This window comes from Cetorhinus maximus, chromosome 16 (assembly GCF_964194155.1).
Source record: "Cetorhinus maximus chromosome 16, sCetMax3.hap1.1, whole genome shotgun sequence".
NCBI classification, from domain to species: domain Eukaryota; kingdom Metazoa; phylum Chordata; class Chondrichthyes; order Lamniformes; family Cetorhinidae; genus Cetorhinus; species Cetorhinus maximus.
The window spans coordinates 77,080,674-77,098,515 of record NC_135894.1 but is presented as its reverse complement, the minus strand read 5'-3'; the positions used below and the strand labels follow the sequence as shown (position 1 = coordinate 77,098,515).

The 17,842-nt window shown below is 41.4% G+C and overlaps 1 protein-coding gene across 1 annotated transcript in view; it reads right to left on the bottom strand.

The window, feature by feature from the left end:
- LOC144691728 (proto-oncogene tyrosine-protein kinase ROS-like) overlaps positions 1 to 16,891 on the bottom strand; it is a 119,180-nt gene extending 102,289 nt beyond the window's left edge. The window contains exons 1-8 of the mRNA XM_078560133.1: positions 16,718 to 16,891; positions 15,827 to 16,016; positions 13,178 to 13,286; positions 5,258 to 5,463; positions 4,070 to 4,159; positions 3,134 to 3,269; positions 2,282 to 2,444; positions 124 to 188 (exon numbers count right to left, since the gene is read on the bottom strand). Of these exons, the coding sequence (XP_078416259.1) occupies positions 124 to 188; positions 2,282 to 2,444; positions 3,134 to 3,269; positions 4,070 to 4,159; positions 5,258 to 5,463; positions 13,178 to 13,286; positions 15,827 to 16,016; positions 16,718 to 16,747 (989 nt within the window). The 5' untranslated portion in view covers positions 16,748 to 16,891. The remainder of the gene's footprint in view (positions 1 to 123; positions 189 to 2,281; positions 2,445 to 3,133; positions 3,270 to 4,069; positions 4,160 to 5,257; positions 5,464 to 13,177; positions 13,287 to 15,826; positions 16,017 to 16,717) is intronic.
- Between the last annotated feature and the right edge of the window lie 951 nt (positions 16,892 to 17,842).

Here is a 17,842-nt window from a genome sequence, read left to right as displayed (position 1 = left end):
CAACCTGCAAGTTAACCTTAAGAAAATCATGCAGTTCTGTAACAAATTTCAACGTGCAACACCTATTCTCTTCAATATTACAAAAGCACAAACATATCAACCATTGTCTGTAAACAAACCTACCTCATTAAATAGGCCTCTTTGAGGAATTCAGATTTTTCATGATCTGTCGCTCCTTTTCTCAGTGCCTGGTAAATAAATAATCATACTCTTGTGAAACTGCACTGTAACCTTAATGTGAATTTATCGATATCAGTCTCTAAATGCAAGAAAAAAAATAAGTTCCACAACAGATTTTCTGTTTCCCAGGGTCTCTGAGCAAGAATGGGACATAAATAGAACAACTGACAATCCAGATGGATTTTCCAAAGTTAGCCTTAATTAGAAATGTATATCATGTTTTGATGCAGGATTGGGACTCCAACTGGGACCCAATGGTCATTGGGGCTCAAAGAGAAAAAAAAATCTGACACAGCAAATCCACAAGAAAATGATCCATGCTGTGTAGATAAGGGCAGTGCACCTCTGGCCCAGTAAACCTAACTTGCATCCATCTTTGCATCCTCTGTCTGCCTTCAAAAAGCTTAAATGATGTGTAGCATTCAGTCCAAGGCCCAGTTCAAGAACTTTGATTGCAGCAATGAAAAAAAAAAATCAGCAGCAATTTAAATATTCACTTGCCAAAAGGCAAGAACATGCCTTCTTTCTATTGCCCATTTATATTGCTGAGTTGAACACAGCACATTCCGGTTAAAAAAAGTGGGAGTGTTAATGTTGAAATTGGCTGCAATAGAAAGAAAGCTTTAAGTTGGTAATTAAGCACAGCTGTCCCCAGTTGGGTAAGGATTAGGGAACCGTTGCAAGAGTATATGAACCAGTTCACTCTGGGCATCTGAGAGAGGTATCAGCTGTGGCTCAGTTCATAGCACCCTCACCTTTGAGTCAGAAGGTTGTGGGTTCATGTCCCACTCCCGGAAAAAAAAAAGTCAAGAACTGTGAATGTACTCGAAAGAGTTACAGTGCTGGGCATCTGAGAGAGTCTGTGATGTCGTTGTCTTGGAATTAAACCCGTATTTAAGGTACAGGCTAGCTTCAAACACATTCATCCTCAACATACAATTATTAGAGTTAACAGGGAGCTCACAGCATCAGTTTGGTCATCTTCATTTGCACTGGAACCAAAGATCACTTACAGTAAAGAGTAAAAGGGGATCCATTGATCCAGATAGCTGTCTGATTGCCCGACCCCAAGTTATCTATTCTTCACACGATTGATGTTGGCTGAATAATTTATCCAAGAGTCTTTAGTCTTAACAAACATCAAACACAATGATGGTGCTTGCACATGTATCGTGCCAGCTCACATCTCTCTCAAACATTCCCAGAGTACCTCACAAACAATAAATCACTTGGAAGTGCAGTAAACTATTTAGTTTGGCAAATGTGACATTCAATGTGTCCTACCATATTTCATAAAACATCAAGATGAATCATTAATCAATCTATTCTTCAATCATTCTTCAATCAAGCAATCATTCTTCCCCTAGCCATCACCTGGTGGCTAGGGGAAGAATGTTCAATGCAGGTGTAGCTGAGATACTGAAAAACATTTCTTTGACTTTGATATACCATAGAATTTGTGCTGCACCCATTCATTCCATCAGCAGAACAAAGGCAATGGTTCTTTGGGCTATGAAGACTATTTAACTGTACAGTATCAATAAAGTTAGACATTGGGAGAATTTCTGGGTTTTCTTTGCCTAAGGCCATGGGATCTTGAATGCTGACTGAACCAATGCTTGGACCTCAATTAACATATTCTGAAGGATGGACCCTCTTACAATGTAGCACTACCTCACTGCTACACTAAAATAACAGCTGAGATTTTATACTTAAGCCTGAACACATTCCAAGTACAAGCTTTAGTTCCTAAATAGGGAAAGATATGATTGGTATAATTGGGAGATTTTACACTAGGAGATGAATGTAATACAAGTTATACCTTGTAGTTTTAATATTAGGCCTATTCTTATGAATCAATGGATTTTCTTCGTGCTGCTAAACTTTTCTGTTTGAGTCTGCAGCAAATGGAACCACCTGGGATTCTTTCAGACTGACTTGGTGTATTTCCAACATTTTATGTTTTTACTTCAAATTTACAGCGTTTGCAGTTTTATTCTTTATTTTGGTTGCGAGAGTGTGCCGGAGATCTCCTGGCACACAATGCAGTACTCTGTCTCTCTCCTCTCCCCTTACCAAACACATATTATTGTACACTTACCTTCACAGCTACTTTGACATCTCCACTACCAGGCCCCAAAATATCTTTAGCTTGTCCTTCAAACACTTCTCCAAATGCTCCACTACCAAGAAAATTTAGCAAAGTAAGTTTCTCTCTTGGAAACAATGGAAGAGACTCAAGCTCCAGGTGTGTGGGGAGGCAGCTGGAAAAAAATACTTGAATTACTCATCAAATTCTTATCCTCTATACCCCAATTGTAAAGGCATTAATAATGAGTACTTTTGAATTTCAGATAAATAAGTTCACAGTTTAGAACCTTAAAAGTAAAAATCAATTCTGACCCCCTAAACTTGTTAGCAATCTATATGTGTTAATCACAAACTTTGAAGCACTAGCTCACAGAATTTTCTAGAAAGTCTTTTTCACCATCATGTAAATGTCAATTGAGAGATTGTTATTAGTCACATGAGGGCAGCAATATTCACTTCAGCTGCACAATATGACCCTCCTCCTAATCTACACATCTGAAAACAACCCAACAGGTTATCCACGCCATGTCTACCACTCATAAATTTACATTTATCTAATAAATAAACAATTCAGTGTTGTTGATTAATGCACTTGCTTCAACCTGCCTAGCTCCAGAATAAAGATTAGTTAATAAATGCCAAATATTCATAAACAGCACGTGATGAATTCTGCCATAATTCATTGGATTCACAATCCTGTCATCCAGCATAAGATCAACATTCCATCCATGGTACTATTCATAAACTAGTTCATGCACCAATATTGGAACTGAAAACTACACAAGAGACGAGAGCATCTTGCTTCTTATTAATTATAGTATAGAAACTAATATAGGAGAAAGGAAAAAGAGCTGAATTGTACCTCGAGGTATACCAGATGTTTGTCTGAATTACGGATGCATTCATATCTCTGATCCAAGCCAATTCCAAATCCGGATTATAGTTCACGTGAAGAGTGGTTACATCTCGCTTTTGTTTATTATGATTTGCATTTTGGGCTGGCAAATGTTAAGAAAATTAAGTTTGGTAAAGAAATATCTAAATAATGCAAAGTGAATTTTTATTAACAATGAAACTCTAGTCTTTGATTTTAACCTGGGGTGAAAGACAAGCTTGGGGGCATTTGTCCAGACTCAGTGGCATCACCACTTGGGCTAATCTAAGGCCCAGACCTCAGTAACATAACCCAGGACCCAACTATTGCCTGAACGTGGAGAGAATGACTTTGAGCCAACTGGCAGGGAAGGAGCAGGTTCAACAGGAGGGGCCACAACCAGAACAGATGAAAGTGGAGGGCTCCTGACAGCTGTGTTCAGAGGAAGCCTTAAATTACTTGTGGTGCCTCAAGAGGCATTATGGTTCTTTTTGGCCACAAAGAAACATTCAAAAAAATTAAACATTTCCACTTATTTGGTTCTCTTCTGGCCCTCAAGCCTTCTCATACAGCTCTCTTGGCAAGATGGGTACCTAGCACATGCTGCACAAACCTGGTTAAAATAACAGTGGCATTTGAATGACACCAGACTTTAACATTTCAATTAAACCTTGCCTTCCCAAGGCAAGGGTAGTGCTCCCTGCCCAAAATACACCCATTAAAATGGCACAGGGTACAAGTGCAATGTATACAAGGTGAGTACCACACTGCTGATATTTTAATCCCCTGCACATCTATTCTCATCAGGCACAAGAGGCAAAAATCTAGCCACATATATCAGCCTATGGAGGCTTTAAGAAGAGTCTATAATGACTCATTTTCTCTTGTAACCGATGTAACATTTCAAGGAGAGTCCAAACTCACCGTAAGCTGCTATGGAAATACAGAAGACAGCCATTATAACTGTAGCACAGACGGGTCCTAGAACTAGCAGGACAAGGTTTTCATGAGGCTCTGTTGAAACATGGGATAGTTTACACAAAATCTTTTCAATATCAGATTTGCTTATGTCGATGTACTTTTGCATACACAAAGTCTACATACCTCTCTAATGCAATAAAGGCCTTTTAAACTGAAACATATTCACTGGATTAAAATGTAGACAAAACATGCGCTAGTATGTTTGAGAAATATGAATACTTTTGTAGGCAATGTTATAAATATTTCCTTTATAAAGCAGAAAACGATCAATTCAGACTTTGAGTAGATTACAAAAATTAGTCGTTTTTTAAATTTTCCTGCAAACAGCCAACTTTTAAAATTAGAAAAATACACTTGTACTGACTACTAGAGTTTGACAAGCCAAAAACCAATAGAATATGAGGAGTTTAAAACTAAAATCAAGTTCCATATAAGCCTAGAAATTGCTGTTTGCAGTATCACCAACCACAAGCTTCTGGTGTTTGTGTAATATCTTTCTGTCCAATATTTTCTTTTATGAGGCTTTAACCCAAGTATGTCAAAGAGGTTAATTCCTCTGTCAAGATAAGAGACAGAGAAATGTTGTACCAGCATATTAAACTTTTGTGTGATAATATTGCAGGCAGCAAATTTCTAGACTATAACCTTATTGCTGTAACACTGCAGTACTAACATTCCAAACATCCACTCTACAATCACTGACACAAATGAAAATCCCAGTTACACTTGCCAGCTAACGAAATCTGAATTTTCTAGTATAATTAATCCTGGATGCTAACTACTATTTCACATAACTGTATGATGATTAGAGGCAAGGTGTGTTTATGTCTACAGTTCCCCATATAGTGAGTTCCAGATTTCATCTAAATCCTGCCATCTGACTTAAAAGGCATTGACAGAAGCCTGAATATTTACAGCATTCAAAATATAATTCTAAAATGAAGCAAAACAGGAGATAAGGTTCTGCAGCCACCACATGAGATTGCATACATAAATAATAGTTTTCACCATTTAACAACAAAAAATGCTTTAATGAAACTTTGATTTCTATACTAATTTATCAATTTGGAAAGTTCCTTTGTAAATTTTTTTAATAATGTCTATGACCTAAAACACAGTATAATTTCTCACCATAAAGCTTCATGAGGATTTCCCCACTTGTGTCACTGAATTCACCCATGCCGATGCCATTAACTGCCACAACTCTCGTACGATAAAACCCACTCAAGTGCTCATTATGCCAAGTACAGATAATATTACTGCAAGATCCCTGATAGAGTGTGATCCATTCATCTGAGTTGTTGAATCGCTGTAGGCCTGTCTCATTTTTGGAATTCCTGTTAAAACAAAACATTTTTAACTTCCATCTATTGAAACTTGAAATTAGAGCTCCTTTGAATGCTCCATTTTCAAAAGCAGTGAGAATTTTCAAATTGTGTCATAATGCCTATGAGGCTTGGTCGAATATGCTCCATGTTGAACCTCATTTGGGCCTTTCTCATTGAAGGTTTACTTAACAGTAAAGGTATTTCACTCAATAACACGTCAGTACCCCTGCTATTTTACAAGGAATTACTATTCTTTTTAGTGATTTCAACATATTACTATCGCCAAATCGGAAGTAAGTAGAACTGTCATATTCTTTGACTTTACTCCGGTCTTTCTTACTTGAAGAATCCATCTAACAGTTCAGCCAGTGCACTCCACACCCACCATCTAGAACTGCGCGAATAAATAATGAATCTGCGACTAGGATACTCATTACTGGACTGAAGTTTTTGGTAACTAATACAATTCCTTCTGATTGGTCGGTATCATCCTCCTCACCTTCCGTACCTTGGATGTCCATAAGACCATAAGAGATAGGAACAGAAATTAGGCCATTCGGCTCATCGAGTCTGCTCCACCATTCAATCATGGCTGATAAGTTTCTCAACCCCATTCTCCCGCCTTCTCCCCGTAACCTTTGATCCCCTTATCAATCAAGAGCCTATCTAACTCGGTCTTAAATACACTCAATGACCTGGCCTCCACAGCCTTCTGTGGCAATGAATTCCATAGATTCACCACTCTCTGGCTAAAGAAGTTTCTCCTCATCTCTGTTCTAAAAGGTCTTCCCTTTACTCTGAGGCTGTGCCCTCAGGTCCTAGTCTCTCCTACTAATGGAAACTTCTTCCCCACATCCACTCTATCCAGGCCTTTCAGTATTCTGTAAGTTTCAACCAGATCCCCCCTCATCCTTCTAAACTCCATCGAGTATAGACCCAGAGTCCTCAAACATTCCTCATATGTTAAGCCTTTCATTCCTGGGATCGTTCTCGTGAACCTCCTCTGGACCCTCTCCAGGGCCAGAACATCCTTCCTGAGATATGGGGCCCAAAATTGCTCACAATATTCTAAATGTGGTCTGACCAGAGCCTTATAAAGCCTCAGCAGCACATCACTGCTTTTATATTCTAGTCGTCTCAAAATAAATGCCAACATTGTATTTGCCTTCCTAACCACTGACTCAACTGTAAGTTAACCTTAAGAGAATCCTGGACTAGGACTCCCAAGTCCCTTTGCACTCCAGATTTCTGAATTCTCTCCCCATTTAGAAAATAGTCTATGCCTCTATTCTTCCTACCAAAGTGCATGACCTCACACTTCCCCACATTGTATTCCATCTGCCACTTCTTCGCCCATTCTCCTAACCGGTCCAAATCCTTCTGCAGCCTCCTCGCCTCCTCAATACTACCTGTCCCTCCACCTATCTTTGTATCATCTGCAAACTTAGCCAGGATGCCCTCAGTTCCTTCATCTAGATCATTAATGTATAAAGTGAAAAGTTGTGGTCCCAACACTGACCCCTGCGGAACTCCACTAGTCACCGGCCGCCATCCTGAGAAGGACCCCCTTATCCCAACTCTCTGCCTCCTGCCAGACAGCCAATCTTCTATCCATGCTAGTACCTTGCCTCTAACATCATGGGCTGTTATCTTACTCAGCAGCCTCCTGTGCGGCTCCTTGTCAAAGGCCTTCTGGAAGTCCAAGTAGATAACATCCATTGGCTCTCCTTTGTCTAACCTACTCATTACCTCCTCAAAGAATTCTAACAGATTTGTCAGGCATGACCTCCCCTTGATGAAACCACACTGACTTTGCCCTACTTTAGCATTCACTTCCAAGTATTCTGAAATCTCATCCTTAATAATGGACTCTAAAATCTTACCAACGACCGAGGTCAGGCTAATCGGCCTGTAATTTCCCGTCTTTTGCCTCACTCCCTTCTTAAACAAGGGGGTTACATTAGCAATTTTCCAGTCCTCTGGGACCCTCCCTGACTCCAGTGATTCCTGAAAGATCACCACTAACGCCTCCACTATCTCTTCAGCTATCTCCTTCAGAACTCTGGGGTGTAATCCATCTGGTTCAGGTGATTTATCCACCTTCAGACCTTTCATTTTCCTAGCACCTTCTCCTTGGTAATGGCCACCATACTCACCTCTGCCCCCCGACTCTCTTGAACTTTGGGGATGTTACTCATGTCTTCCACCGTGAAGACTGACGCAATGTACCTATTCAGTTCCTCTGCCATTTCTTTGTTCCCCACTACTACTTCTCCAGCATCATTTTCCAGCGGCCCAATGTCCACTTTTGCCTCTCTCTTACCCTTTATATATCTAAAAAAACTCTTGCAATCTTCTTTTATATTACTGGCTAGTTTACCCTCATATTTAATCTTCTCCCTCCTTATTTCTTTTTTAGTTGTCCTCTGTTGGTCTTTGTAGGCTTCCCAATCCCCTGGTTTCCCACTGAACTTCACCACGTTGTATGCTTTCTCTTTAGCTTTTATGTTGTCCCTGACTTCCCTTGTCAGCCATGGTTGCCTCGTCCTCCCTTTAGTATGCTTCTTCTTCCTAGGGATGAATTTTTGCTGTGTCTCCCAAATTACTCCCAGAAACTCCTGCCATTGCTGTTCCACTGTCTTTCCTGCTAGGCTCATCTCCCAGTCAATTCTGGCCAGCTTCTCCCTCATGCCTCTCTAGTTGCCTTTATTCAACTGTAATACCGTTACATCTGATTCCAGCTTTTTCCTCTCAAATTGCAGGATAAATTCTATCATATTATGGTCACTTCCTCCTAAGGGTTCCTTCACCTTAAGCTCTCTTATCAAATCTGCCTCATTACGCATCACTAAATCTAGAATTGCCTGTTCCTTAGTGGGCTCCAACACAAGCTGCTCCAAAAAGCCATCTCGTAGACATTCCACAAATTCCTTTTCTTGAGATCCACTACCAACCTGATTTTCCCAGTCTACCTGCATATTGAAATCCCCCATGATCACTGTAACCTTGCCTTTCTTACACGCCTTTTCTATCTCCTGGTGTATCTTGTGCCCCACATCCTAACTACTGTTCGGAGGCCTGTACATAACTCCCATTATGGTTTTTTTACCTTTGCGGTTCCTCAACTCTACCCACACAGATTCTACATCATATGACACTACGTCATTTCTTGCTATCGATTTAATTTCATTTCTTACTAACAAAACAACCCCAACCCCTCTGCCAACCTGCCTATCTTTTTGATAGGATGTATATCCTTGGATATTTAGCTCCCAGTCTCCATGATGTCCACCAGATCATACCTGCCAATTTCAATCTGCGCCACAAGCTCATTTACCTTATTTCGTATACTGCGTGCATTCAGATACAACACCTTCAGTCCTGTATTTCCCGTCCCCTTTCTCATTGTTTTCCCTTTATCTGATGCGCTTGAAGTTACACTCCTACCCCTTTCCAAACATTCTGTCCTATTTTGTGTTCTAGAGACTTTAATAGCCTCTCCTGGGCTCTCCTTTCTTTTCAATTTTTTCATAATTTTCCATGAAGTTGAATCCACCCCCCCACATGCTAACCTGCCGTTTTGTTTCCCATTAGTCATCATGTGTTGTCTCAAAAACTATGCCTTTCGTTTCCGGGCAATTCAACGCATAATGATGCTTAGATCCGCATCTGAAGCACTTGACCACCCCTTGGTTATTCCTGGGATTCATCCTCCTTCCATTATTGCCTAATTTCCACCATCTGTTATAGCTCCCAAAAGGGTCTCTGTCCTCGTACCCATTGGTTGTAATTCTTTTGTCGTACAGACAATTGCTAGCATTGTATCCTGCATCTTTGGTGTTACTGTCAAAGAGCCCATTTGCACCATAAAAGTGACGAGAAATGAATGCTTTCCCAGAATTTTTATTTACGGCTTCGGACACTTGATCCATAAGCATTTCTCTCTCTTTGAAATCTAACTCCGGTTAGAACCAAGAGCCCATTCATATTTGATATTCTAGTGCAGTCCAATAATTTAAAGGCAAGTACTGACTTTGGAATTTCCATGCAAAATTGCTGAAATCTCACATATAATTGCTTAAACTCCATGATGTATTCTTCTATTGATGAATCATTCATTTTTCTAAAAATGTCAAAGTCCAACCAAGCCTCATAGGCACTCAGTAAGTCACCTTTCACATAAATTTTATCCATGAATTTTAAGAGGTTGTCCAAACTTTCATCATTGTTCAGGTCCTAAGTGTCTAGTTACGAGAACACTTTGCGGTGGATTTTGCTCCTGGCAGGAAGCGAGAGAGCCAGAGCTACCCTTTGCTTTCTTTTCGGTAGAGACGTAACCCATGTCCATACCTCAATGTCACTTTTCCATTGATCATCAGGTTCCATTTCACAAAACAGTGGTGGAAACTCAAAGCTTGCCATTTTACACCTGGCTTCAGTCATCTTTCTTCAAAGAGCTTCCAATTACAGTCTTCCCTCAAATCAAAATTAACTGCAATTTTAACCTTCAGTCTGGAAGTAAATCTCAGTCTCCAATCTTCACTTTCAGACAACCATTCTCTGCTACCAATGTTGGTTACCACCCAAGCCTAGATGTGAAGGATACACAGAGGCTAGGATGCTTAAGTAGAGAATTTTATTGCCCGCTACAGAGCGAACTTCTTCCCTCTAACTCACCAGGCAGCCAGTGCTGGCTAACTCTTCCTTAGATACAATTGTTTATAATTAACAAATCAACACCCAGCACCTGTTCACCTTATTACCTTCAAATACTGGGATTTATCGTTCATTAAACAGAACCTATTAGACACTAACACTGCTGATCGATACCACTGAGTTTATGGGTCTGGTGAAAAAGTGAAATCTAGCGTGACTGGGCAGCCTCTTACAACAATATTTAGCAAGGAGATTGAAGGCCTAGTTAAATGAAGACGGCACTCATTTGAGTAGATTTTAAAAATCAAGCATTGACACAAGGTTGCTGCAGTACCTATGCATTTTCTTTCAGTTAGTTCTTCTGCCGTTCTTCTTGGTGAAAAGAGAGAAAGATCATGAAGCAAACATGAGCAATTTAGCTGATTGTGGCCTTAAGTGGACCTTACTGCCTGTCCCCATAACCCTGGACTCCTTGTAGTTCAAGGATCTGTCTAACTTGCGTGTTGCTGTGTCGAGGTTCCTTGTTGCCAGTTGCACTCTATAGTGAGAGGCTTCAAAATCTCTCTCATTGTCAAGGCTCAGGTAATAATAGCATCTTGGACAACTATTGGAATCTCATCTTTTTTAGCTCATCAGTGGTGAGGAAATTAATGCCCATCTTGGAAATGCAATCTGAGTGTCAAGTATATCACAGTAAGATGCAAAGTTCCCTTTATTCTACCTCAACAATATACCTTATCAAAACCTTTCCCCCCTCCCCCATTTCTATTGCACAATTATGATACTTTCCTAAACTGTGTCTTTAAATGAGAATACCTAATCTAGAACATAATTATGCTGTGGCTCCAAAGCCACCAGGAACTAGAACAACACTGCTCAAACTCACTTAATCTAGTTCATTGAGAAATCAAAATTGCAGAATCAATATTAAAACAAGCGAGAACAGGGTTGATTGATGTTTCACTTCTATTAAGATCATTAACAAAATGAACTAGAGGGGTCAGCATTTTCCAAAACTGCAACCAAAAGCAGAATGGAATTAGTATTTACACACTCAACTGTGAATAAGTAGGATTTTCAGCTTAATTCATATCTTTCAGGTTTGTGGGGGTGGGGGCGGGGGCAGGCATTGGTGGTGGTGGCCGGTTAGCTCAGTTGGCTGGACAGCTGGCCTGTGATGCAGTCACACCAACAGCATGGGTTCAATTCCCATCTCAGCTGAGGTCATCCACAAAGGCACCACTTTCTCAGCTTTGACCCTCACCTGAGGTAACCCTCAGGTTAAACTCACCAGCTGTCACGTCTCTCTAATGAGAGAGCAGCCTATGGTCCTCTGGGACTGCAGCAACTTTCATTCGCTCATTTCAAGTATGCTCAATTGATGCAATTTTAAATTTATAGGCCACATTTCCAATGTCAAGTTTTACCTAAACACACCAAATTATTCTGAACACAATATATAATTTTTAAGTCATCATCTCTGTTGCCTCTGCTAAATAAACATTCAATTAGCTGTGTCACAAACATTTGCAATTTTCTTTTTATAATGGTAAAAAGCCTGATCCAATATAATGGCCTGAATCTTCCATTCAGGATTGGAACCCTTATTTCCAACCCCAATCAGACAAAAAACATACACACTTACTTTCTCCGATTTTTCAGCCGCTCTTCCGATGGAGGATCCTGCAGAACTCAAGTCAGCACAGGGAACTTCGGAAGGAGCACCGCAGAGAATCTGTGCAAAAGCCATTACCATTTTTATGGCACTGGCTGCCGTATTCTGGTAAGTAAAGAGTTTAAATGCCGCAAAGCTTCTTTGAAAGGCCATGGAGAAAAGGTAAGGAGGTAGAGTGGTAAGGAGGCAGGGAGGCTACGAGGGTAGGGTAGGTAAGGTTAGTGAGTAAGGAGGCAAGGTGGCAGGTGAGTAGCGTGGGTAAGATAAGTGGTAAGGGGGCAGTGTGGCGAGGTTGGGTCGGCAGCGAGAGTTGAAGGGTCAGTGGGGGGGTGTCAGAGGATCCGAGGGGAGTCGCGTGATGGGGAGAACCAGGGGGGAGTCAGGTGATGAGGTTGGGTCAGGGCGGAGCGAGTGAATGGGGCTGCTTAAGTAGTGTCGGGGGGGCAGTCAGAGGCTGGAGGTGAGAGTCAGCTGGGTAGGGGGAGTCAGAGAATTGGGAGGGGGGTGGTTAGGAAGTCGGGTGGTGGGGGCTGATTGGAAGTCAGATCAGGTCGGGGTGGGGAGTTGGAGAGTCCGGTAGTTAGTGCTAGTCAATTCGAGTCAGAAGGTGTTGGGGGGGGTGAGTCGGGGGGTGAGGCTGGGTCAGGTCAGGTGGGGTCAGTGGGCTCAGGGGGGAGTCTAGGTTTTAATCTGTCCAACATTTCCTGGGTAACTACCCAGGTAAGTAAGTTGGAACTGTCCGAACTCTAACTCAGAGTTGGAGACATTTTCAGAGGGTCCCAGGGAGCAGGAGAATTTCCCAACAGAAATTCAAACTTCCCAGGCAATTCCCACAGGGTCATTGTGTGGGACTTCTGAGGGGTCCCGGAGTGTGCCTTGGAGAGGGTACGCCCGGTCTCAGACTCACCAAGCCTCCTTAAAACAGCACCTTCCAAATCACAATCACTACCATCTAGAAGAACAATGACAGCAGATACGTGGATACATGGTTGTCCTCCAAGTCACTCACCATCCTGACTCGGAAATATATTGCCATTCCTTCGCTGTCACTGGGTCAAAATCCTGGAACTCCCTCCCTAACAGCACTGTGGATGTACCTATGCCACATGGACTGCAGCAGTTCAAGAAGGCAGCTCACCACCACCTTCTCAAGGACAATTAAGGATGGGCAATAAATGCTGACCTAGCCAGCGAAGCCCACATGACTAAATTAAAAATAAATCAATAAATAAGTATCCAGAGGCCGGACATATATTAACAAGGATTCAACTTGTATAATTATGCATCACTTTCAGGGTGCATGGCTTCATAATGTTCATGAGAATCATATATAATCAGCTTTACACTTCAAAGTGATTCTTGTCACCCATAATAGCAAAGTTATGAACTTACTGGGCCTGCAGAATGTAGTGTGTTATATTATTCCCATTATCATCTGCTTTAATCCAGTTGATATCATCATGGATGGTATATGGTGTACCTGGTTTTCCTGGTACACCAGCTATAAACAAAGAACAGTTCTGATAATCACAATATTTTCAGTGAAATATAAATACCTCATCATGGCATAAATGATACTATTACTACTACTATCAATATTAAGTCTTCAACAAAAGTTACAATAATATTCCTAAATAATCCATTATTAAGGTGCCAATACCAGCATGATTAATTCAGGTGCCTTTAGTCCAGAAATGTGTAATTTTGCAGGACTATTCTCCTGGCAAGATCTAACAGTGCAGCATCTAGGCCTTTCAGAAAAGCACAACAAAACTATGATGCTTCATAGTGTTCTGAGTAAGAATAAAGTCAAAATTCAATCTTGTGGTACATCAGCTTAGAGCATCAAAACACTGGCTCACTATATTCCCAATCCTTACTGTACCACCACAGGAAGGTAGCAAGCAGAGGCCAGTCACTTCACCTCTGGGTGACAGAGAAGTGGACAAGAGAGGCAACCAAAAGCGGAACTTATGGGGCTGCATCTTCCGGTCGGTGAGCAGGGGGGCGGGGGGGCTCTGCTCGCCAACGCATAAAATGATGCGGGCTGACGTCGGGCGGGTGTCCCGATGTCACTCCACATCATTTACATTTCCAGGTCAGCGCACGCGGAGCCGAGTTGACTGCACACCCGCCGGCCTGTCAATGGCCACTTAAGGCCATTAATAAAGTAATTGAGGTAATCAATGGACCTGCCCGTCCAACCTTAAGGCTGACGGGCAGGCCGGGAGCCCAGGTGGGCTTCTGAAAAAGCGTGAAACCTCATCCATGGGCGGGATGAGGTTTCATGTGGGATTTTAAATGTTTACAAAATGTTGGAATAAAAGAAATTGACGTCCCAACTCATCTGACAGCGTCACATGACGGGATGCCAGGAATTTTTTTTTTCACACTTCTAAAAATTTTTGAAACTTCCAGCGATCTCCCTGAGGCGGCACTTTGCCTCAGGGAGATCTGTGCGCTCTTCCGCGCGCATGCGCAAAAGAGTGCACTCCTGGCTCAGGGAATCCCCCCCCCGCCTGCACAGGCGGCGCACAGCACTTCCGATGGAACATCATGCAGGGCGGGCCTTAATTGGCCCACCCACGTAAAACGGCGGCACGCCCCCAAACGGGGGTCACCGATCAGGAACCCGCCCGCTCGCGCCCACTCCCGCACATCCCCCTCCGACGGGGGGTAAAATGTTGCCCATGGACTTGTTAGAAGGCAATTTCACAATAGCATTTCCAGGGGCCTTCCAGCAGGTGGGCAGGAGGACTATGTAAATAACTAAAAAGAAACCTAAAACTGGGGGCCTCATTCTTGTAAAATCAAGAAAAAGACCACAGGTACAGTCAGGCAATGGTTATATTACTAGCGTTCTAATCCAGAGAATAGAACTGCAAATCTAACCACAGCAACTTGGGGATTTGGAAATTAGAAAAGGGGTTAAAATAGGTTGCAAAGCATCAAGATTGCCTTCTCCCATCACTCTCACTACACAAATACAAGCTAAACTGCCCACTGAACAAATACTCGGATGTTGAGGCAAGTTAAATTTGTTTGAACATTAATGAAGGGTCAATTTTCATTTTCACTACTTGATTTCAAAGGAAATTAAAATTGGGCAGGTTCTATAATGAGTGGGAAATCCATTCCGCTAGTTTATCACCCAAGTGTTGAAGGTAAGAGTTACCCGCAACATGTTCATCAATAAAAAAAGTCAAAATTTTATTTAAAATAATTTTGTAAATAAAGCCATTTTAACAGAACAATTTGGTAAAAGAAAAGACTTGGACCAACGAAGTAGAACATGTTGCCAAAAATAAAAGCATTGCCAAGTTACCTCTGATTCTGCTGTACATGAACAGAGCAGATAGCTCATAAAATGTTGGTTTACAGCAACTGCTGAAAATAGAGATGTTTACAAATTGGTTTAAAACATGCAATCTCAAATAAAACGTTTTATTTGATGACTGTATCTTTGAAACTTTCAAAAAGCTTTTCAGGTTACTTATATATATTAATTATTCATGTTATAACACTATGGTTTACCACAGTATTCTGTCTTTTTCTATTCTTTCATGGGATGTGGGCATTGCTGGCAGGGCTGGCATTTGTTGCCTATCCCTAATTGCCCTTGAGCAGCTTGCCACACCACTTCAGAGAGCAGTTTAAGAGTCACCCACATGGATGTGGGTCTGGAGTCACATGTAGGCCAGATGCAGCAGATTTCCTTCCCTAAAAGACATTTGTGAACCAGACAGGTTTTCATGACAATTGACAATGGTTTCATGTTTTCAATTCCAGATTAATAATTCAAGTTAAATTCCACCAGCTGCCACGGTGGGATTTGAACCTCAGAACATAAGCCTGGACCTTTGGATTACAAGTCCAGTGACATTACCACTACTCCACTGTCCCCCAGTTGCAAAAGATTGCATATTTTCAAAATATCTTCAAAATAGTACAACATTAAAAACCTAACACATTTCAGGGCATTTCACATTGAATCAAAGTACCATTTTTTTTTAGAACAACTGATTTCGATCACATTATTACCTTTTGTCTCAAGTACCTGCACAGCAGATGCACATGAAATGTTTGTTTTGTAAGTAATGACTGCTCTCAGTGCATATATTCTCGATGGATGAAGATCTAGAATAAAGCAACTGAAATTGCCATTCTTACGGAAATTGCCATTATTGGAGCAGTTCATTTGTGCTCGTTTCCAAGTTTCCCTGCTGGCATCCTTGTTAAAGAAAAATACACAGCAAACAATTAAAACAGCTGCTAACGATAAGAGCACATTTTCAGTAAAGTAGTAGAAACAACATTAAAAATTAATATAGAACAAAATACACTAAAAGGGGAGGTCTTGTGACACAGTGGTAGCGTCTCTACCCCTAGGCCAGAAGCTCCAGGTTCAAGTCCCACTTCAGAACTTGATGGCCATGGAAGACGCATGCATAATGTGGCCAAATGGGTTGGTTATCAGCCTGTAAAACTTTCCAGTATGCCTGATGGCAGAAGGTAAAGAGCAGAAGAGTTTCCTGGTCAGAAAATACTGCAGAAGGCAATGGCTTACCATTGCAGTACTTTGCCAAGCATAACCATGGCCAATCCAAAGGTTGCCAACGCCCCTCTTAGGGAACGGTAGCTAAAGGAGAAGAAGGAGGACACACTAATGGGCAACAAAATGCTTTAACAAAAGATTGCATGCATCTGTTAATCTCCGGTGCCATTTCACAATTTATTTTTGGATGCATTTCAATATTGTGACAATCATTACAGATTCAAACTAGTGATCCTTTTAGACACATGCTCCAATTATTTAAAAATAACAATTTTCTGTGGGGCCAGGAGGAGCACTAATGTTTCTCCTGGTCCCACAAAAACATTTCCACCAGCTGAAAAGCTCTCCACACCCCACAAGATCAGAGTGACAGATACCTGGGAAATCTCAAACCAGTATTTCTCCATTGTACGATTGGTTGTAAATTGCCAAAGAATTATCGCTGTAGTATTTCCAACCGAAAGAAGATGAGGAGACTGAGGAGTCAGGAATGTTTTTCCTAAGACAGTTTCACTTTGGCTGAAACTTCCACCAACTGGGGGAAAACTCAGTACCTGCCAAAAATAATTGCCCATTTAGCAGAATTATTTACACACTCTCCAAGACAATATGCCACTGCCAGAGTAACTTATACAACAAACTACCAAATTACCAGGAGATAGACTTCAAAACTATTAATACATCCTCATGTAGTTTCTATCTATCTGTACCATGTGTGAAAGAAAAGTAAACACATGTTATTTTCATGGTTTAGGAGATTATAAGACCCTCTGGACAAATTATTGCCCTCTAATCGCTCCCAATTCAAATAACTTTCTGGTGTTAGGCACAAAATAGGCACTTATGCAAGGGGGCCAGTTGCATAGCTGAGACCTTACTTCAGGTAATTTACATATTAACATGAAACACCCTGAAGCGATTGCCTGTGGTGAATGGGTTGGATACCTGACATGGTAGCAAGAAGTGGAAGGAGCAAGGCCTCCCCTTTCAAGGATACCATACTGAAATTCTTGCTCCAAGATATTTTGTCAGGGGAGTTGGCTTTTGGGGGATTACTCTCAACTTCGCAAATGTGCGCAATGCCAAGGTAGGGATATGTCAATATTATATCATACATGCACATAGCAAAGAAGCAACAAGGAAGACAGTGGTCAAATTCCTGTGAGCCTTTGGTCATACTAACCTACAAACATACAAATTAGGAGCAGGAGTAGGCCACTCAGTCCCTCGAGCCTGCTCCACCATTCAATAAGATCATGGCTGATCTGAATGTAACCTGAATCCCACATTCCTACCTACCGCCGATAACCTTTTACCCCATTGTTAATCAAGAATCTACCTAGCACTGCCTTAAAAATATTCAAATACTCTGCTTCCACTGCCTTTTGAGGAAGAGAGTTCCAAACACTCTCAACCCTCCAAGAGAAAAAATTTCTCCTCATCTGTCTTAAATGAGCAACCCCTTATTTTTAAACTGTGACCCCTAGTTCTAGATTCTCCCA